At 41.5% G+C, this 24,044-nt stretch overlaps 1 protein-coding gene across 1 annotated transcript in view; it reads left to right on the plus strand.

Annotated features, from left to right (window-relative positions):
• Positions 1–24,044, plus strand: part of Plppr1 (phospholipid phosphatase related 1) — a 268,685-nt gene that overhangs the window by 233,082 nt on the left and 11,559 nt on the right. The window contains exons 4-5 of the mRNA XM_060379893.1: positions 2,654–2,786; positions 22,131–22,381. Of these exons, the coding sequence (XP_060235876.1) occupies positions 2,654–2,786; positions 22,131–22,381 (384 nt within the window). The remainder of the gene's footprint in view (positions 1–2,653; positions 2,787–22,130; positions 22,382–24,044) is intronic.

Consider the following 24,044-nt stretch of genomic DNA (forward strand, 5'->3'; position numbering starts at 1 on the left):
TTTCTTAGTACTTTCAGAGTTGACTATGCTCATCTGCCTCTCCAGTGATTTACACAATTATCATTGGCACTGTTGTCACACTCTGTGATAATAGTATAATACAATAATGATGACTACAGTGGGAATGCTATCTATCAAGCAACAACTTCACTTACTTCTAGGGTGCATATAAAGATTCAGACGGTGTTCTAAACAATTTGTATACATGTACACACACCTATACACATATATACATATACAGTGTATATTTGTGCATAAATATATATTAGCTTAACTATATGAATTGGTGACTTAACAATATATGTATATAATTCAGCGAATAATACATACACATATATATGAATGACTATTTGGAGGGAGAAAGGGGGAAGTTATATAATTATACTATAATCTTAAAAAAATAGAGAAAAAAATTAAAGGTCAGATAGTGAGCCCAAAGGGTATCAGGACCACCTTTCAAAGTAGGAAAAGCTGGCTTCAGAGTTCACCTCTTAACTGCTACAATTTTACAAACATTTGAATTTGTAACTAATACTAAAAACACCAAGAGCCAAATAGATTAAGTACAGGATTCTTTAGCTACGGAAAAGATTCCTGTCATGTTACACTGTGAGACTTAGGGGGATAGTGAAAACAGAGTCATGTGCCATATTCTAAAACTGCTTCAGACACAATCTGGCTGTGCATGGCCAAGTCTCTCAAACAGTGACCCCCACCACTTAATAGAAGAAACGAACACATAAATGATCTTGGTTCTGAAATTTTAGATTTTTAACGCCTAGTATGGTCTTTGACGTTCTGTATTGACAGCATATAATGTACGGGGAGGGAGAGGCTGGAGAGTTTGCTTAGTGTTTCCGAGCACTTCTGCTCTGGCAGAGGTCATGGATTTTATTACCAGCGCACACGTGTTGTCTTACAATCATGTCAAACTCCAGTTCCAAGGGGGTCTGGTGCCCTCTTCTGGCCTCCACAGGGACTGGGCAAGCATGTGGTACACATATATATGCAGGCAAAACATTCATGCACATAAATACGTACAAATTTAAGAATATAAAACATGGGGATTCTTAAAATACTGATAAAACTTTTTCAATGTCACAAGTTATATGAAGGCAAAGAAAAGCACTTTTAAATTTTGATCTTCTGATGCTTATTTGGAAATAGAATTAAGTATAAGTTTGAATCTAGTTGACCCAAATTCAGTGCCCCCCTCCAAGTGCCACTTGTGTGCTTTAGAGAACCTTTGTGGGTCTCCGGGAAAGAAAGTGTATTTAAGCCTCGTATATAGATCTTCTGAGCGTATCAACATACTAGAGTGCCACACACTTCGTATTTAATGGCTGGTGGTGATCATTAACTTTTACTCCTTGTTGCTAACTTCCGTCTTCGGTTGTGGCAGTACCAGTGATTATTAAAACTTGTCCGTGCTGATTTCTTATTTTAAACATCAGTCTACTGTGCTCGGTGCTATGGGGATAATTTTTAAGTGTCAGGTAGATGCTGATATCAAAGAGTTTACACCCCATGCTAGGGTGTAATGCTGTAAAAGGATATTAGTTCAAAAAGCAAGAGATGGGTGTAGTAGTGAAGTAACAGCCAAACCGCTTCAGTGTGGGAGGAACACACCCCCAAGATGATCAAATAAGCGCTTGTAATACAAATAATAATGTAATGTGAGATATAAAAGTTTGCTTTCTTGAACCATTAGCCATCCAAATCCTTCCTCATCATTGCAACTTGTAAAGTTTTAATCCTGACACAAGCTTTATAAACTCCACTACACACTACACTATTATTTCAATTTAAGTTTTATATGGCCTTAGAGTTTGTAATATTTTGCCCTGAGTTGTATCTTTTTTTTTCTTTTTTTATATTTTATTAATTACACTTTATTCACTTTGTATCCCCCATAAGACCCTCCCTCCTCCCCTCCCAATCCCACCTTCCTTCCCCCTTCTTTTTTTTTTTTTTTTTTCAATGCAGTTTATTCAGGAACATTGAACCATCCTCGGACCCCGGGGAAAGCCAGCCCACAGCTTAAATAGCCTCTGGGTAGCCAACCCAGGCGTGCCACGGGGGCAATGCAGATAGGTCCACATACATGGAAGCAAGCCAGATCCGCGGCCTTAGCCAAATGTGGAGTTGTTCGTGACAGAGAGCACTCACCATCGGGAAGGTGGAAGGCGGAAACCAGCTCCATCTTTAAGGCATAGCATTCCGCAGCTCTCTACAGTTCCCCCTTTTTGTTTTAGACGCATCAGGCAAGAGTAGAGGTCTGATCTCTGATATTAGAAATAAATTGGGACTTTGTACCGATGTTCATTTAGGTGTCATCCACCCAAAGAGCATCAGACCGTCCGATACCTTTTTCTCAGAGGCGGGACCTGGGGCATCAACCCGCATGCAATCAGACATGCTCTTCTCTGGGTCCAAAGCGGCTGACCCTGAGCTGAGTTGTATCTTAAATGATCAAATATTGGTTTCTCCAATTCTTTCAAAGAATTTAATTACAAGGTACTAATTCACCATCTTCCCAACGGCATGCTATCTTTTAAAAGTACTGTAGTTCCTTACAAGTTATTTTATGTGCCTCTGCTCTATCTCAAATCAAACAGGAGTTTGAAATACTTCTTCAATATTCCTTCCCCAGATTTTTATTGGTGAAATATCCATGTATTTCATAAAGTCAACAAGGGAATCCCTGATTGCTGAGGAGAAAACAATCCTAACAGGAGAATGCTGCTACCTGAACCCCTTACTCCGAAGGATCATTAGATTCATAGGTAAGTATAAGAGCCTGGTGAGCCACACCCCCATGGATAGTGAGGCTTACTAAACTTGGTGGATGTTCTTGATCCAATAAACCAAGATACAGCATACTAGCATTAAAAAAGCAAGGGCTGCTTGGGAATTTTCAACTAAGGATAAAGATAGTCCTATTCCCGGTGCCGTGTCAAATATTTGATCCTTGAGGAAAGATGTGGTTTGTAAAGTGCTACACAGAGTCAAATATTTGATCCTTGAAGTAATATAGTGCTTATTAAATTGTTGTGCAGAATGATTTCAACCAATTCTCCCCCACTGGTTATTTCTCTGACATTATTCCTAGATGTGTATCTTAACATTGATTGGGTGTCAACATAAACTAAAGGGTAAAAAGCAGATAAGGGTTGGGGGACAAATGGGAACATTGCTAAAATGAAATAATCAAATTTCCTGGCAAAGTTTTCCTGGCCTGTAGCTCTATTATTTGGGAAATTTAACAAAGTATAAGACATCTAATTCATCAGATTCTTGAAAACCATGTCTTTCAAGCTTGGAAAAGAAATGTTTACTTTTGTATTCATTACATAGAATAATAAAGCCATCTTCTATGTCCTTCCTAAAAATGCCTAGAGAGATACAGATAATGATTTTAATATGGAAATGTGTATATTAGTGCAGATAGAAACAAATCTTGCAGAATTCCTACATTATAAGGACTCAACAAATGATCATTAGGTCAGTAGTGTAACAAAACTGTGTAAATGTCTGCTGACAAGATCTTCATTGGATCCCCAATAAAATTTCCAAATTATGAACATAGCTATTACTAAAACAAGTTATGGTGCTTGTTAGAAGATAGGGAACTGGCTACATCATGCTCACGTTCATTCATTAAATAATTAATACCTTTTTCCCGTTACAGTAAAGAATGCATGTTAGGAACATATGACCTTCTCAAAGTCTAATCAATAACGTCTCTGATTGGATGAGGAATGAAAAATGTACCAGAACAGGAAGCCTAAGAAATGCTACATCAGTATTGCAATTTAAAATTTAGCACTTAAATACTCTTAGGAATGAACGCATGTCTGCAGAATTAACATTTTTCTGGACTTCAGAAGACCGCAGTTGGATCACTTGGGTATAGCCTCATCAATATGATGTTACTACTGTTCAAGTTACCATGCCCAAACTCAGACAAGTTCCCACCAGAATGACTACCAAATCATGGGGAAAAAAAGAGAAAGGAAAATATATATCCCACTGACCACTGAACTAGATAGTTCATTACATAACTCCTCCATTTAATCCATCTCCATTACATGACGTGTTTTATTGTTTGAAGTGTACAGATGAAGAGTCTAACAGAACACAGAATCAAAATATAATTTGATTCAAGATTGTATGGTCTCTCATAATTAACCGTAGATATCTTTCAAAGTCGCTGTTACTGGTTCTTTGCAAAGAGAAGCCATGTCTATCTGTGATTTACCCTACCTAGGACAAGGTCCAAAGAAATTTTAACTGATGTTTGTCCCTTATGTAGAAGTCTGTAGCTTATATAAGGCTTGCAAAGAGATGTCAGGAGATCCCAATCTCCCAAGGGGAACCCTCCACACAGCATGCTGTGGCCCGTGAAATTATCACATGCGACACAGCATGGAGCCAAGGCATGGTTTCAAGATCAATCAAGGATCACCAAGTTTCCACTGTTAAGTGATGACACATTTTTCCATCTGAATTTTGTATTCAAAAAGGAAATGATAAAAAAATATATACTTCCAATATGACCACCCATGGTATGGTTGTGGGGAAGTTCTTCCATTGTATATATGAGAGAGCAAACAGTTGGAGGCAGCTGGAAGAGTCCAAGGCAGAGAGAAAAATGTAGACTGAACATGGTCAGCAGACTGGACATGGCCAGGGCTGTGTTTGAAGGAAGGGAGAATAGCAGTAGAGAATCAAGAAAGCAAAGCGAGAATAGCAGGGATATAAGGAGGGTGAGTAGTTGTGGGGAAGGAGGGAGACTGGCATGGGGCCTTTGAAATATATAACTAAATGTATATTGAGGGAGCTTGGGGGCCGCACTGGAAGGAGATCTGATATGCAGCCACCGGCATGTGACAATGGAGACCCATACAATCATCCTGCCAGAAGGAAGGGAAATGACTCCTTTCGGCAAATGGAGACCAGTTTCACACGTTCCTGAGGAATGCTGGCTTTTATCTAACCACCAGAAATCCTTCTACAGTGCAGCTCATATCTGGATATTTGAACTGCCTTTTAGAGTTTGAGGAATTAGACTTTCCTTGGACCTAACAAGTTTATCATAAGGTAATAGAAATCTGGATGCTAAGATCATATGGTGGAGATATTTAAAAAAAAAATTAGCTCAAGTTCGACATTATAATATAGCCAGTGGGTAACAGGTAAAGCTTGAGGAACATGGTCACAGTGTCCTTGTTTTTTGTTTTTTTTTTATTTTATTTTATTTATTTATTTATTTATTTCATCAATTACACTTTATTCATTCTGCATCCCCCCATAAGCCCCTCCCTCCCTCCTCCCCTCCCAGTCCCACCCTCCCTCCCCCCTCTGCTTGCATGCCACTCCCCAAGTCCACTAATAGGGGAGGTTCTAGAAGGATCTGCCCTCAAATAGAAAAGCCGGGAGACTCTCACTATTTGGGAACTCATTAGCACTGCAGATGTGTGGAATTCACCCCAAGCCTACTCAGGATTAAGCCTGATGATCAGTGTTAAAATCTGAAAACCACTGGCTTAGGCAACTAAAATTTGTATTCCCCTTGAAAGACTTCTCCACATTACATCATAATTCAGTTGTATCCACCTTCAGTACTATATTGCAGCCATTGACTGTGTGTGTGTGTGTGTGTGTGTGTGTGTGTGTGTGTGTGTGTACACATATACACATTCATGTGTGTATCCATACAGCTGTACCCATGTGGAGACTGGAGAACAGTGTAGCAAGTCCTGCTCTATGACTCTCCACCTTACTCCCTAGTCACTGTGTTGCTCTGAACCTAGAGCTAGGCTAACAGCCTGAACACCCCCCCCCCCCCGTGATCCTCCTGTCTCCACCCTCCACAGCACTGGAGTTACAGGCACATGTGGCCACACCTGGTATTGTGCATGGGTGCTGGCGAGTCAACCTCAAGTGCTCATGCTTACATTACAAGCACTCTTACTCCATGAGCCATCACTCTGAACCATTTTCTTGTGAGCCTTGCACAGCCTACAGAGCCCTTCGTGATCTGAGACCCTGTCCTGTCTGCAGTCTCATGTCTCAGGCTAACCTGCTTTACCGGCCCCCAGAAAGACTATAGTATTCCCGTATCAGTTCTTGTTCATGTTGTGTTCCTGCCATCTAGAGTGCCCTTTTACCATAGCATCTGGCACATCCTTTTGGATCCGTTTAAACATTACCTGTTTATATCTAAACAAGTAGCCACTGGACCTTGTGCTTTCATCTTTTATAGGCATATTGGTACTATTGCTTAAGTCAGTTACTCCTCATAATTTCTGATCCTTCCAGAGTGGGGAATTTATGTGACCAGAGTATTGGAGCAAATGCCTCAGACATAGACTTTGAATAAAGTAGAACTTGTCTCTTTATTTTCGTGTTTGTTTGTTTCTTTGTCCGATAAATGAAGAGCAAAGAGAAATCTTAATAAATAATATATTTTCCTAAAACCATCTTTGCAAAAGCTGATTCTCACATTTTCATTTGTCTTTTTTTTAAAGATTGCCACTCCAGCTTGGTTCTAGGACTTTAGTGTACACAAATGAGGCGATTTGGAAGAGAGAGCCTGAGAGGTCCATTATGACTCTTCATATAGCAGTGTCAGAAACAGGAGAGTAAAGAGGCGTATTTTCCAGAAAAGATTAATATAGGAGAATATAGATTATTTTGTTTATAAAAAGGTGGCAAATGTATTCATTGAAATAGAAACCTTTTAAATGGAAATATTTCCTTTGACAAAAATTAAAGTAAAATAAGGCAGTTACCAAACTCTATTAGAAACATTACTGTAAAGAGCTTAATAGTCTTTTTTTCTAAGCCAGTAGTCAGCAAGATACATACTCTGCAATTGGCATTGGAAAATGATAACTGTTTTAAATGACTGTTCTAATTAAGCATAAATGTCATGATTTCCCCTTGCAGTTTATGTAAATTGTTTTCAAAACCATTATAAATAGTATTTCCTAGTAAATACAATCAGCTTTGTGTTACAGAAAAAGCCAATGGATCAGCAAATTATTTTAGGGAAATATGCTTTTATACTAGGAGGCTCAGGAACAGCGGCATTCTGATAGCAATATATGGATATGTCCTTTCGGCAATTCTAATTTATAGTGTGTGTCCAAAGATTTAGAAATAAATATCCACTTAACACTTTTTGTTTAAGATTTATTCATTTATTATGTATACAGTGTTCTGCCTGCATGTACACCTGCACGCCAGAAGAAGGCAACAGATCTCATTCTAAATGGTTGTGGGCCACCATGTGGTTGCTGGGAATTGAACTCAGGACCTTTGGAAAAGCAGCCAGTGCTCTTAACCTCTGAGCCATCTCTCCAGTCCTTAAATGTCCTTTTAAATCCCACATTTCTTTTCATGTCAAGTCATGTATTCTAAGAAAGTAGACATGTAGATTAATTTTATGAACTAAATTAATTTTCCATAATATAAATTAAAATACCAAGGCAATAATAGTGGGGCTGGAAAAATGGCTCAGCAACTAACGACATATACTGTTCTTGCAGAGGATGAAAGTTTGGGTCCCAGCATGTCAATCAGGTGGCTCACAGCAGCCTCTAAATCCAGTTCTAAGGGCATCTAACACCCCTGACTTCCACAAGCATCTTCACACACATGCATACACCCACACACATACACATACACATAATTAAAAATATTTCTTTTTAAAAATACAATTATGCTATGATCTCCACTATAATCTCAAAAATACTATTAAAGGTGTGTAATGACGGGAAACGATTCGTGATAAAATGTTATTCAAAAATATTGAAATATTCTCTATTTCCAAATGTATAACTGGATCTATGCAATACCTGGAATTCTAGCACTGAGAAGTACAGATGAGGATGAGGTAGGAATATTAAGAATTCAAGTCCAGCCTCGGCTACATAGTAAGACTCTGTCTCAAGTTTAAAAAGATACATTACAGAAGTATACGTTATCTTTGTGTGCCCTTAAAATGAGAACAGATGGCAATTAATAAAAGAGACTGAATTTGAAAGATTGCAAGGAAGGTATATGGGAGGGTTCGGAAGGTGGGAAAAGAAGAGAGAAATGATACAATTATACAATAATCTCAAAATAAAAAAGAAAAACATGGATTAAAATGGAAGTTCACTCTTGTCATTTCTGAATATAGTGAATTGTTTTGCTGTCTACTGTTCTATAACCTCAATTCATTTAATTATAAATATGTATAATTTTGGAGTAAAAAAGAACTAAAGATTTAAGAGATTTTTTTAAAAAGGTACATGACTTCTCTTATTTTTCCCTCTCTATGCCTTTTCATTTTCATTCCAGCACATTGCATGCATAGTAATCTACAATATTAGGTTCTCAAAAAGATGAAATTGGCTTCCTTTCAGCAGCAAGAACTTAAATACAGAAAATACACATTCCCCCAAAATATAAGAGGACAAACACCCCCCTCAATTTATCGGAACCTAACATAAAGTAGGTTCTCAATAAATTATTAGTTGAAGATTCTTAATAAATTATTAGGTGAACGTTGAATGAACATGAATGGCCCCTTACGTTTAAATTATAATTAATGAAAGTAGAAATAAAATGATTACGTGAAATTTCTTTCTAGAATTATTACATTTAAATGACTTTCAAAATTGAGACCAATTTCCTAGTTCTTAAAAGGCTGATGCCAACCTTGTCTCTGCGTATCAATTTTTACAACCATAAAACACTATGACCCTTGAAAGTTCATTTAAAATATTCATGCTTCATTCAGATCACACTTAATTTATGGAAATTAATTAGTGTTACATTCATTAACTGCTTAGCATAGCATTTTCTATTCTGTCCAGTGTTCTTAATTCTTGGACTTGACTTAAATTGCAAAAGACTTGCTTAGTATTTAATTACATTTTGATTAAATGTAATAATAGAATAGTGATGTGGTCACCAATGAAAAGCCCATAATAAATAGTTTCTGAGTGGCAGGCTGTTTGAGATGCTAACAGAGCATCTACTGTTGGCATGTCTGTAGTGTTTTTCCAGCAACCCCACAGAAGGTAGCTCTTCAGGAAAAGAAAGCTAATTTAGTCTTCTTTCTACATGGTAGCCCCAAACATTGCTAAGTCCACTTTCTAGTTATAACTTCTTAGTGTTTATTCAAAAAGTAATAATTTAAGAAGTGATTTGTCACCCTCAGCAGGGTTGACTTGTCAGGCCAGTGTTCACAACTGGCGTGGTACGGTCTTACTTCTGTTACTATTATAAAATGCCTTGACTAAAAGCTCCTCAGGAAAGCTCACAATTCCTGGTTCATGACTCTGACTGTAAGAAGGAAGTACAGTAAAGACTGGAAGCAGCTACTGGCATCACATCCACAGTCAAAAGCTGAGAGAAATGAGTGAACGCATGCTTAGTGCTCAGCTGCATTCTCTACTTTTCTACAGTCAGGGTCACCAAAGCAAAAATGGTACCACCACCCACTTTCAGGATGAAGACAGTAAAGTCAGCTCCCCTCAAAGAGGTCCACAGTCCAACCTAACTGAGACAGTCCCTCCCTCAGATTCGCTTCCCTGGTCGTATCAAGATGGCGATTAAAATCAGCTGTCACAGCCAGGTATCTCTCTTCCATATGACAGTAGAGTGGAATCCTCTTGCTGTAGGATTGTTCTCATCATCCTTGGCCTCCCCTAACCAGATACCTGCCACACCAGCTGTCTTGTATTAGCATCCATCAAAACTGCCTTCCAAAACACTGTTCCCTGGGATGAAGGATCATGCTGAGTTACAAACCACTTCTGTATTGCTTAAGAAAACAATGATTTCACCTTACACCCATCAGAATGGCTAGGATCAAAAACTCAAGTGACAACACATGCTGGAGAGGATGCATGCTAGACGGGAATGCAAACTTGTACAACCACTTTGGAAATCATTCTGGCACTTTCTCAATTAGGAATAGCACTTCCTCAAGAGCCAGCTATACCACTCCTAGGTATATATCCAAAAGATGCCCAAGTATACAAAAAGGACATTTTCTCAAGCATGTTCATAAGAGCATTATTCATAATAGCCAGAATCTGGAAACATCCCAGATGTCTCTCAACGGAGGAATGGATAGAGAAATTGTGGTACATTTACACAATGGACTATTACTCAGCAATTAAAAACAAGGAAATCATGAAATTCACAGGTAAATGGTGGGATCTGGAAAAGATCATGCTGAGTGAGGTGATCCAGAAGCAGAAAGACACACATGGTATATACTCATTATAAGTGGATATTAGTAATGTAATATAGGATAAATATACTAAAATCTATACTCCTAAAGAAGAAGCTAAACAAGAAGGAGGATCCTGGAGAAGTTGCTCAGTCCTCACTCAGAAAGGCAAACAGGACAGACATTGGAAGTGGGAGAAAACAGGGAACAGGACAGGAGCCTACCACAGAGGGCTTCTGAAATACTCTACCCAGCAGGGTATTAAAAACAGATGCTGAGACTCATAGCCAAAGTTTGGGCAGACTGCAGGGAATCTTAAAAAGTGGGGGGGACATAGAAAGACCTGGAGGGAACAGGAGCTCCACAAGGAGACCAACAGAACCAAAAAATCTGGGCCCAGGGGTTTTTATAAAGACCAGTACTCCAACCAAGGACTATGCCTGGGGATAACCTAGACCGCTTGCTCAGATGTAGCCCATGGAATCTCATTCTCCGAGTGGGTTCCCTAGTAATGGGAACAGAGACTGTCTCTCACATGAACACAGTAGATGGCTCTTTGATCACCTTACCCTGGGGGGAGTGCAGCTGTACCAGGCCACAGAGGAAGACAATGCAGCCAGTCCTGATGAGACCTGATAGGCTAGGGTCAGATGGAAGGGGAGAAGGACCTCACCTATCAGTGGACTGAGGGAGGGACATGGGAGGAGAGGAAGGAAGGCACGAGGATTGGGAGGGGCTGAGGGAGGGGGTACAGCTGGGATACAAAGTAAATAAATTGTAATAATCAAACATAAATTTAAAATATATTTTTAAAAAGAAAACAAGTATATTTTCTTTATTTTGTTGTTTTTGTTTATTCACTTTACATCCCAATCATAGCCTCTTCCCTCCTCTCCTCTTGGTCCTACCCTCCTTCCCTGTTCCCTGTATTCTCCCTTCCCCTCAGAAAAGGGAAGACAGACAGACACACACACACACACACACACACACACACACACCTACCCATCCCAGCACATCAAGTATGAGGATTGAGCGTATCCTTTACCATGGTGGCTGGCAAGGCAACCCAGCCAGGGGCAAGTGATCAAAGAGCATGCAAGCTGTCAAAGACAGCCCTTCTCCCCTTACTAGGGAAATCACATGAAGACCAAGCTGTTCATCAGGTACATATATGTAGAGGGCCTAGGTCCAGTCCATACATAGTCCTTAGTTGGTGTTTCAGTCTTGAAAGACCTGCTGGTTAGTTGGCTCTGTTGGTCTTCTTGTGGAGGACCTGTTCCCTCTGGGTCCTTCTATCCTTCCTCTTACTCTTCCACAAGGTTTCCTGAGCTCCACCCACTGTTTGGCTGTATGTATCAGCATCTGCTTTAATCCATTGCTAGGTGAAACCTCTCAGAGGACAGCTATGCTAGACTCCCATCTGCAAGTACAGCAGAGTGTCATTAAGAGAGTCAGGAGTTGGCTCTCTCTCTCTTGGTGTGTGTCTCAGATTGGGCCAGGCATTGTTTGGACATTCTGTCAATCTCTGTTCTGTCTTTATCCCTGCACATCTCCTAATCAGGCTATATTTTGGTTCAGAGTTTTTGTGGTGGGTTGGTGTGCCCTTCCCTCCACTAGGTGCCCTGACTTGTTAGAAGGTGTCCTCTTCAGTCTCCATGTCCCCTGCTACTATATGTTTCTGCTAATGGAGCCTCCACTAGAGTCAGCACTATGTCCTCCAGGAGCCTACCCTGTCATAATTCTCCTGCCTCTCTCAGACATGCCCCAGGCCACAGTTTCTCTTATCTCTGCAGGCCTCTGTCCTCCTGCCCCCTCCCCATCAGACCCCCATCCTCATTTCCCCTCAGCACTCCCTCTCCTATCCTGTTCCCTGTCTTCTAGAACTTCCTCTGTCTATTCTATTTTCCCTTCTCAGTGAGATTCATAATCCTCTCTAGGGCCCTCCTTGTTACTTTGCTTCTTTGGGTCTGTGAATTGCAGTATGGTTATCCTGTACTATAGGTCTGATATCTGCTTATAAGTGAGTCCATACCTTGTATGTCTCTCTTGGTCTAGGTTACCTCACTCAGAATGATCTTTCCTAGTTCCATCCATTTGCCTGCAAAGTTCATGATTTCCTTGTTTTTAAAAGATGAGTAGTATTACATTGTATAAATGTACCATAGTTTCTTTATCCATTCTTCAGCTGAGGGACACTGGGTTGTTTCCAGTTCCTGGCTATTACAAATAAAGCTGCTATGAACACAGTTGAGCAAATGTCCTTGTTGTATAATAGAGCATCTTTTAGGTATATGCCCAGGGGTGCTATAGGTGGGTCTTGAAGTAGAACTGTTCCCAATTTTCTGAGATAGCACCATTAGATTCCCATAGTGATTGTAAAAGTTTGCACTCCCATCAGTAATGGAGGAGTGTTCCCATTTCTCCACATCCTTGGCAGCATGTGCTGTCACTTGAGTTTTTGATCTTAGCCTTTCTGACAGGTATAAGACAGAATCTCAGAATCATTTTGATTTGCACTTCTCTGATGACTAATATTGTTGAGCACTTTTTAAGTGCTTCTAGGCCATTCAAGATCCCTCTCTTGAGATTCTCCATTAAGCTCTGTAACCCATTTGTAATTGGATTATTTGTTTTGTTGGTGTTTAATTTCTTTGAGTTCTGTATATAGTTTGGATATTAGTGCTTTGTAAGATATAGAGTTGGTGAAGATCTTTTGTCAGTCTGTAGGCTGCCATTTTGATCTGTTGACGGTGTCCTTTGCTTTACAGACTTTTCAGTTTCATGAGGTCCCATTTATTGATCGTTGATCTTAAGAGTATGAAAATGTCTCACCTATTGCATCATCTCCCCAGCCCTCGTTCTTTAATTAGCTTTCCTGATGCATTAACTTTGTATGTGGTGACAAATGGACAATTCTATTTCAATTTTTTTTATAATAAATTGAGAATGAACCCATGCTGAAGGATGAGTGAGACAATTATAGGTGGCAACGGCTGCATTCTAGACCAAGGTGCTTTCCAAAACTCAACTGGTACCATCTATGACAAGAGCATCTATGTCTTTACCCCTTTTAGGAAATAGATAAATCCACAGTTTTTATTTAATTGTACATTTATGGGAATGTTGCCTGCTCATATGTCTGTGTACCACGTATGTGCCTGGTGCCCACTGAAGCCAGAAGATGATGTCAGATCTCCTAGAACTGAGTTACGGATAGTTGTGAATGGCCATACAGGGGCTAGAAATCAAGCATGGACCCTCTGAGCCATCTCTCCAGTCCTCCCTCCCCTTTGTAAACAGAGAAGCAGAAAATGATGTCACCAACTTAAAACATTTCCATCTCTTTCTCACTATCCTTTGTTTAGAAGCTGTGTGACATTTTCTCTATTAGAAAATGTGTCAGAACAATGCTTTTATGCATCTGCGTGTTAATGTTTAAAGTGACAATCATGTGACAGCATGAGAAATGACATTTCCCTCCAAAATATGTACGTATAAATAAAACTGAACCCAATTTTCAGGTTCTTCATAATTCCTAGATTCCATGTGCAGCCAAGAAGTCTCCAATAAGCTGTGTTTCCTTTGGCCCACCATACTCCAATTTAAGGATTTTCTCCCCATTTGAAGAATGCCCTGCGGGTATATTTCTCCCCATTTGAAGAATATACCTGCGGGTATATTTCCGAGGCACCGTGCTTGCCAGGTATGCAGGAGGAGACCCTGGATTTGTTCCCCTCTCACTGTAAAAAGGTGTTTGATTCCCAAGATTCAAGAGATACTGTTAAAGTCCTAGTTTTCAGGTACTCTCTTTATTTTCTAGGTGTCCAACACTAAGCTGAATTTTGTGGTACATATAAGGAGCATATATGAGTACTCTATCCTGTGCCTCAAATGCTTTGTTGTCAGCACACAATCGGAGATGAGAGGCGCCAACATAATTAGAAAATACGGGCAGTCTCTATGCTCACTCAACTTCTTCACCGGTTAGTCATTATCCGTAAAGTTTCATCAATCACATAGTTCTGCAATTACCTATTGAACCTATCTATCGATCAATTATGGTAATACTTCCTGTGTCCCCATTTTGATACAAAATTAAATGTGTTCCCTACTCTTATTAAGAGTTATGTGTTCTATGGAGGACAGAGATGTTAACAGCCTTTTCTGCTCTTGCAAAAGATCCTGGTTTGGCTCCCAGCATTCACACGGTAGCTCACAACCATTTTTAACTCCAGTTGCAAAAGATCCAGTACCTTCTTGGTAGCTCACAACCATTTTAACTCGAGTTGCAAGAGATCCAGTGCCCTCTTCTGGCCTCTTCCACAGGCACCAGGTATTCATATGGTATGCATACAAAATGCTGGCACACAGTCACACATATAAAGTAAAAAATAAATTTTTAAAAAGAAAAAAAAAGCACATATGCCATATAGTTTTAGTAGGAGATCTAGACATTACTGAATTAATGTACAGATGTTAAATTCTTACTGGGGCAAGAACGTTGAAGATAGCTTTAATGATATCAGCCTAAAGCAGAAGTATATTCCCAAGACTTCATGGTTCACTTTTCCCCATTCACTCATAGGTGGAATAACGTCTTTAAGTACACGGAGGGTTCAGCAACAGATAGAAGTGGGATTTTCTGGTGGCCCTTCTTCTGAGCCACGACTTGCAGGCAGACTATTGCACACATCTCTAAGTCCAAATCCTTGGTAGAAGGCTTCCTGTTTGGGCTCCTCAGCCACAGCAGGCTGCAGCATTTACCCGCCTCACGCCCAGTTCTCTGTGTTCTATGGATGCATGCATGCAGCTCTGCTTCTCTCTGATGCGAGTTGCCATTGCCCTAAGTCCTCACCACTCCGGCCCTGGTTGATATCACAGTGCCCCTAAATACATTTACAGAGGGCAGGAGACGGTCTACCAGTGAATTTAAAAAGCTAATTTCACCTGACGGAGTGAAAGAAGACACATTTTCTGAGCAGTTTAAACTGCTGCCCAGATCTGAGTCGAGGCAGGAAAGTAAAGAGAAAGTTTATCTAGATTTTCTGCTGCTCTCTCACTTTTGAGGTGAACCTGAGTTTTCCATAAGGTCAAACTTCATATTCATTTATAAGTAAAATTTACACACACAAACACACACACACACACACACACACACACACACACACACCATAAAGGGCCAGAACCAGAGAAAGAGGGAGAAATTTAATTTAACCTTCCTGTCTAGGTTATTAGTAGTGAAAACCCTTTATAGAATCTCTCTCCACACTCCAACATCAGTCCTGGCTCTTGGTGCTGTTAAGAATTTCTTTGTGTTTTCAGACATCATGTATATTTTAGTGAATAACTAAGAGACAATCCATCAGAGGCCGGCATTTGGCTCAGTTTTAACTGGAAAGGAGCATATTTTTAATTTAGTTCAAAACCATTTGTTCCATAGTTTGGAGGCAGCTCTTAAGGTCCTGGGCTCTTTACGGGGAAAAGAATATAGGCCCGTCCCTCCCTCACCCTGCTCAGCCCTGCTGACCACTACCCTGCTGCCTGGCTCTGGGTCTCTGGGTGGCCTGTTGTGTGAACGGAAACAGTCCTCTCGGCACTCAGGAGTCTGGCCACCCATCTTGCCTAGTTTTGCGGGCATCGTGGCATGAGCCCTGTTGTCTTCTGCAAGCAAAAAAATTCAAAAATCTTCATTTTACATCTTTTCAGGCCATGTCTCTCTCTCTCCTACATTCTTAGAATAAATGGGGCTGGGACCATTGATCCAGTAGAAAGAAGCAGGATCAGTGTTTCATTCCCTGGAGTAAAACACTGCTGATCAAAGACCCTAACTTATCCAAAGATATCTGCCTGACATGACAGGGAAGCCAGGTGAAACCCTAAGAAAAAAAAAACAGAGGGGGTTTCAATAGCTCCACTGCACTCCTTGTTTGGCCTTGTGCTTGCCCAGCGTGTGTAAGTTACGTTCTTTCAGGCCACAGACAAAAGTGTGCTCTGGTTTCTGTAGGTAACACATGCCACTATAGGGACTCCGGGCACCCTCAGGTGCCAGCCCCTTTATCCTACTCGCAAGCCCTTCCACCTCTATGACCTCCGGGAGCTCACTTAACCATGGCTCGTGCAAGCACCTTCTGATACCAACCTACAAGTGAAACTTCTACGAGAACTCTGCAGAGTCCCAGAGCCTTATCCTGAAAGGCGTGAGACATACTTCCATCTGAATCTCCAAACCAGCAGCCTGGAGATTCCTGTTGCCCAGCCCCTGAGGACATGAGCGTGAGGCAGAAGCATCAAAGCAACCCCCTCACTCCTGCGTGGAGACCCAGCTCAGCTTCTCTCCTTGTGTGGCCATATGCCTCCACCTCTGCTTTGTGGATGGGTTAGAAACTCACTTAGCTCCTTCTCTGTGCCCTGATTCTCTACACTCTGAGCTCTTTCAGCATTTGATGTGCACAGGGCAACAATCAATGCCTCCAGCATTTGACTCTTACAAATCAAAACTGTTACGTTCTGATTTTCTGTCTAATGTAAATTCACCCTTAAAGACCCACGCTCCTGAAGCAAGAAACACTGTATCTTACAGAATTCAGCCAGAAGACAAATAGAGCAGCTACGAGACTGTCACGGAATCAAGAGGGAGAATTGTGTGATCAAAATTTGGCAAAAAAGAATGAAATCTGATGTCAGTAAACCTAATTAAAAAATAAAAAAGAGATTCAACAGAGGTGCCCTGTCCATGTGGGGTGATAAAACTGTTCCCAGAAGACTTCCATTATTAAATGAAAATCACAGTGGCAGGGGTTGGCTGCACCCCTACAGGTGGTTGGTCGTCAAGGTCCCTGGGCTCCTGAAATCCATGTACGCTATTGACACTACTGTTGGTTGCCTATACAACTACATGCTAAGACTCTGTTGCTGAAGATACCACCCACTGTGGTCACAGTGAAATCAGGCCGAGACTGAGCTGGAAACTTCCTCACTGTTGGCCACCCCCACGGTACCAAAAGGTGCTGTGGGGGCTTCTGCGGGGAATCATCATCAACAGTCCAAAGCCTTACTCAACTGTAAACCCACCATGAAACACTACCAACCAACTAGACAAGATGGTCCTTCTGGTGCAATAGCGGCAAGCCTGTTACCATGGTAACCACCCACTTTCTGATTGAATGTGAGGCCTGCTACAAAGACAATATCCAGTAGAATGCTGTCAATATCAAAAGCCTGTGGCTGAGGAGGTCATAGGCTACCGCAGGAAAACTACTGCTTTTATTTTTTGCTAAATGAACTTTATGTGTCAGCCAAATTGCCTTCTAAAATACTGTGTTTATTCTTTACACTGGTGATGATGTCATCTTTGGTCAGGGAAGCTTCTTTTCTGAGGAGTCAGTGGTAACTACAGAGGTACATAAATGAGCAAAGTGCTTAGAATAACTGCCAAATGCTCAGCCAAAAATGGAACATCTGTATAGTCCCTCCAAGGCCTACAGAATATCACAGAAGAGGGGACAGAAAGCATGTAAGAGCCCTGGGCATGCGGTGCACGCCTGTAATCCCAGCACTCAGGGAGGCAGCGGCAGCCAGAGCTCTGTGAGTCCAAGGCCAGCCTGGTCTACAAAGCCAGTCCAGGAGAGCCAAGGCTACACAAAGAAACCCTGTCTTGAAACAAAACAAAACACAAAAACAAAAACAAAGAAAAGAGCTGGCTGGGGGAGGCAGAAAACAGGGTGAACGGGAAGGAGTGCCGGCTCATTGGCATGTGATGGCTGCTGCACTCTTGGATTCATGGCAGGTGTGATTACCTACACAACATGGGGCCTGTCAGCATCCTTTTATGGAGAAGAAATGGGCTCAGGAGTCCCCACCACCACTGAGGATTTGTAAGCAGATAATGGTTGATTGGTTGGTGGGAAAGGGAAGGGCATTTTCTTCAATGGCAATTACTAGTAACCATCCAAGTTCCTGTAAACAGACTTAATGATGAAGTCAAGGAATCACACACACAAAAGCCATAAAAGTAGAAGGAAAATTAGCAGATTAGAGAAGGGGAATAAATAGGAGGAGGACAGCATCAAGAGAGGGTAATGAAGAGTGAATATGATCAAAATACATTATCTACATACTGAGCCTGTTATTACATATAATTAATATGTGTTAACAGACAAGTTTAAGAAAATGTGTCTAAATTTTCAAAAATATTATCTCACTTAAATTAATTTTAGGCATTAAGCTACACTACATAGATTTTTTTTTAACATCTTCTTAATGTCATAGCTTTCAACAGAAGAGGCCATGCAGTATATGCCAGCAAACTCTATGAATAAAACCATTTTTAGGTCCTGAGAACTGGAAAATTAATCTCAAGGAGTTCAGGGCTAGGTAACAAAGGAATAGCTAAGAGTCTTTTCCAAACGCACAGTGTAGTCTGACATCACCTGTGAGTCACGACTCTGGGTTCTACAGCCTTTGAGGTCATGGCATGTGCCAGAGAAGGGTGGGTCCCCCAGGTGGGCAGTGCCCTTCAGATCTGGATCAGACACATCGGAAACAAGTAGATGCTGTTAAGCCAGCAGGAAAAGCCTACTTGAGCAGAGAAAAGATGGGGAAGCAGTGCAAAGCATGGTAGCTGGACAGCGTGTGCAGAGCACACCATCCCAGGACCCCTCTGAGCATGCTGCTGGCTCTTCAGACACTGATCCTTCCAGCCTAGGAACCCTCGTTCTCCAAAAAGCCTGCTGCTGCCCTTGCAGAAGGCATGCCTGGCAAATAAAATGCCAGAGGGAAATGCTGTCTCTTTTCTATTTTCAAATCATAAATAACCCTTGTTTCCTGGAAAAGATTGTCTAGACAGTTATTACCCCATTGAACAAGCCACAGACCTGGGCTTTAAGAACCTTACTTGAAGATGTAAAAAATTTTCAACTACTCAGACTTCTAAGGCCTGGGGGTGAATACTGCCAGGCATGATCAATGGGTGCCTGCTCTCCTGGGTCAGAGCCCCTAAGTGTGAGTCGGCTGCAGCTATTAAAAATGCCAGTTCTCATTGTGATAAAGCACGTTCTTGCAAAGCCACAGAAAGGAAAATTATAGCAATCAATACAGATCAAAATGAAACCGGAAAGAATCACAGAAAGACTAAGTACTATATAATCTCACTCATGTATGGAATCCGAGAGCGTTGCTTCCGGCAGAACCGAATGGCCATGGAGAAAAGGATGGAGAGAGGTTGTTTAATGGGTACTAAAGATAACGGTAGCTGTGGCAAAGGGTAAGTCTCACCTTTTTGAAGGTCTATTTCATTTCTTTCAGTGTGTTTTGCCTGTATGTATATTAGTGCACTGCATGCTTGCAGTTCTCTGGAGGCCAGAAGAGGGCGTCAGAACCCCTGGAACTGATGGAGCTGAGCCACCCTGTGGGGGTGCTGGGGACTGAACCCAGATCCTCTGCAAGAGCAGCAAGTGTTTCTAACCACTGCACCTTCCCTCCACCCAGTCACTGTCAGTATCGGCAATGTACTGTAACTTCTAAAATACTAGGAAAAGGAGATTTGATTATTTTCACCACAAATGGCAAATGTTTGGGGAAATATATATAAATGATGCTTTGATGACTTAAGTCACGATACAGGTGATTTAAATGCTCTACACCATATACGTGTGTCAAAAATATCACATGGTTCCCCACAAGTACACAGTTTGCTGTTTTTATGCCAGTTAAAATTTGTTTTCAACCAAAAAGAAAAAAAAAAGGAATTCTGCTTGTCTGTGGTCAGGTTTATTGAGGCTAAAGCTGTGGAATTTACCAGAGAGCAGACTGACAATTTACCAGTAGAATGCACAGGTGTTGTTGTAATCAGTCAGTGTTGGACTATATATAATAATAATATATATATTATTATATATATATAATATAATAATAATAATGTTTATTATTATTAACCCAAAGATTATCACGGCAGTGATTTTATAATTGCCTTATTACCTTAGGCCAGGCAAATAATTTCACCTATGCTAGCTCAATATCTTCACCATCCATCTCCCAGCCCCCATCCAATGCCTTTCACCTTAATCTTCCTCATCTGGTCTGCCTTCCATACATAATCCCATGGTTACTGCTTGTGTTCTTTATCTGGGCCTTTTCACACCATGATTGGAATCCTTCCACTTGTCCCCCACGTGGTTTCTTCTCCACCTAACCCATCATGGCATCCTCCTTTCTCCTCTCTTCCCGTCCATCTGTTTCCCATGATTCTCCTGTCCTGAAAGCCTGGAAACCTTAGCCACGCCTACCCCATTCTGCCCTGCCTAGGTATAGGCCAGTTAATCAGCCATTCAGTTATGTCTTAGGCAGGTTTACAAAACAAGGATAGGGCCAGTAACTCGAATTAGACCAACCTCCAAGACACAGGCTTCCCAGCTAAACAATAGTTAGAATAAACACACACACACACATGCACATACACACATACAAACAAACACATGCGTGCACATACCCAAGCACAAACACTCACACACAGGAAACCACACACTTTTGCATGCACCCCAAAAGATGACCCTGGAAGCAGTTAACTTGTGACTTTTTGTGAAAGGCAAGATCTGAGGATGAGCTTGCAATTAGTGATCTCGAAATCAGGAGGTTGCCCTGGTTTGTCCAGCTGGATTAAATGCAATCACAAGTGTTTTTGTGAGACACATGAGAAAGTCAGAGTCAGTGGAGCAGTGGAATAAGGTGAGTGCCAGAAAGGAGACTTCTCCTCAGTGCTGGAAAGGATAACAAGTTAAGTTCTACCTTGGAAGTTTCTAGAGTTCATACAGAAACACAGCCCTTTGAGAAGACAGTACTTTGAGCTTCACCTGGTAAAAACCTACTTTGGGCTTCCAACTTCCATAACCTGGTGAAGATCTAGATTGTTTTAAGCTGTGATGTTTATGGCAGTTTGTTGTAGCAGCAGTAAGAAGCTGATACTTCTAATCTCTTTTCTACTTTCTCATTTGCTGTTTCCCAATCAAATTAAACAATGCAGTGACATTTTTTGGAAAAAAACTTTTTTGTCTGTCTTTTTTGGGAATCCCTGTAATATCCTTATTTATCATCACTAACTGTGATGTTACAGAGAACTGCTCATTTGCATTTCTAAATAAAAGCAGGGTGAATACATTTTCTTCTGTTTTTGGTTGAGAGCCTATTTTAATGGCCAACCCATCTCGCTAGCCCTAATGAATATGTTTTCCAGAGAAAGAGGAATTATTTAAGATCTTTAAAGCTAGAGATATAGCTCAGCTGGTGCAGTGTAGCACACACAAAGGCTCAGGTTCTGTTCCCAGCTCTGCATAAACCAGCTAGGGTGGCATGCTCCCAAAATACCAGCTCTTAGGAGGTGGCAACAGGAAGGTCAAGAGTTGCAAGATCACCCTGGGCTACATAAGGAGTTGGAGACCACCCTGGACTACATAAGATCCTGTCTCAAGAGCAAAACAAAGCCCAGACCCCATGCTGGGTATTCTGCACATATCTCATGCCATCCTCCCTAACTACCTGCCTTTACTTCTTATCCAAGGGCACATAAGTTCAAAGGAGTTACACTACTCATTCTGTACACTGGAAGACCAGGCCGATGAGACTCCAGACTTCCAGCTCCTTCCATTCAGAATACGTTGACAGAAAAGTTCTCACACAAAGCAATCAAACGTTAACAGTAGATGCTCTGCCAAGATTTGGGGGGAAATGTCATTCAGGAGGCAGGCCTCACTCTCTGGAAGGATAAGAGTGAAGGGACAATTTGACTCTTAAAATCTTTTTGAAGGTGTCGTCATGTCCTCTCCCAACAGCTTCTTCTCTGGGCCAAAAACCAACTGACAATGTATGTCACCGCTCTGATTTCTTTCAAATCTTCTTATAGGTGTATTTGCATTTGGACTTTTTGCTACTGACATTTTTGTAAACGCCGGGCAAGTGGTCACTGGCCACCTGACACCGTACTTCCTGACAGTGTGCCAGCCAAACTACACCAGTACAGACTGCCGGGCACACCACCAGTTCATCAGCAATGGCAACATCTGCACGGGGGACCTGGAAGTGATAGAAAAGGCTCGGAGGTCCTTCCCCTCCAAACACGCTGCCCTGAGCATTTACTCGGCCTTGTACGCCACGGTAAGTGTGTGGGTGTCTGTGTGTGTCTGTGTGTGTGTGTGTGTGTGTGTGTGTGTGTGTACCCAAGCTGAGATCTTGCCAGGATGTGCCTCTCACCCCTTCCCACCACTGTCATCCTGTGGTGAGGTGATTGTTTAAAGTCACAGAAAACACATTTCTCTCACATCACGTCACACTCCTGATAAAAATAACTCCCACCCTGACCCGAACCTTCCAGAGGGCTTAATTTGAAAAGAAATTTGATAACCCCGCATTTGTACACTCTCAGTTTATAGGTGGGGAAACTGAGGCCTCATGGATACCTAAGAACACACAATCAGCCGTGGCCAAACTCCTGGCACTTCGTCCGGGAGTCTGCCACAGCTTTGGTTGGCTCCAGAAGAGCATACCCTGCTCATGCCTACCTCTATGTTTTCAAGTGTCAACTGGGGTGTGTGATTGGCCTCACAGTGTGCAGGACAGAATCAAACATATGTCCCCCTGTGCTTCTTACAGTGTGCATTCTTGCCCCCACAAAGATGTAGCAGATGGGCAGCTGAGGCCTCGTGTGGGTCCTCTAGTAAGGGAAGTGGGGAATCGCATCAGACACAGACTCACTTGCCAGCTTTTTGATGGCTTTTTCCTGGTGAGACTGTCTTGGTAGGCCACAGGGGAAGAGGATATGCTCAGTCCTGATGCAACTTGATGAGCGGGGCTGGATGGGAAAGGGAGTTTCCCTGAGGCGGAACAGGAAGGAAGGGTGGAGCTGGGAAGGGAGGAGGATGGGGCTACAACCAGGATATAAAGTGAATTTAAAAATAAATAAAAATATAAAAATAATAAAATGAAATTATATTTTAAAAAGAGTTGGATAATTCTAGAAGAATCTAAGACCCCCAAACTTCACTTCTCCTTCTCTTTAGATCACACTGTCTTTGATTGTCCTGCTAGATTATAATGCCCTGTTTGTTTGTTTGCTTGTTTTGCTCTCAGCAAAGGAAAAGTAATAGTGTGACATATGCTTCTTTTGCACCCAGAACTCAGAAGCATAACTGTCAGCTTGAACGCACACAAGCCAATACCACAAGGTCACTCACTGTGCATATTTCAGCATGCATGTTTGACCCTGTGCATTTTACCATGTCCATTTTACCACATGCACTTTACCACGCTTACTTTATCAGTGGAAGTGGCCATTGATCAGAGATATACCTTTAGTGGGTTCCAGTGAAGCATGGATAAGGAAGACAGAGCCAAGCCTCCTTTCAAACTACTCAGATATTCTAGGATACCTCACTTTGTCAGCCCCATCTGCAGGGGCCAGCATCCCAGTCTCCTCCCAGCCACTGTAGGAGGCACATGCTGTCACCTCGCTGGACTTCTTTTTTCTTTATAAAACAGAAAGAGAACACGGGTCAAGAATCCACTGGGGCACTTGGTGTGTTTTCGATTTTCAGGCTATTGATTTGTTCCTAAACTATCTAGAGCATAATTTTTATAAAGCCACTTGCTTTTGCCTCCCCTTTTGTATTTTTATGAGATTCAAGTCACTGCTGTGTGAAATTGATTTTGATAATGCCATTATACAAATAAATTGGTAACTTAAACCAGTGTGTCATCATCAAATGAGAGCTCAACGTCAGTGGCAGCAGAAAGAATGAATGGAATATAGTGGGTGCACAGC

The sequence above is a fragment of the Meriones unguiculatus genome, chromosome 3, assembly GCF_030254825.1.
Source record: "Meriones unguiculatus strain TT.TT164.6M chromosome 3, Bangor_MerUng_6.1, whole genome shotgun sequence".
NCBI lineage: Eukaryota > Metazoa > Chordata > Mammalia > Rodentia > Muridae > Meriones > Meriones unguiculatus.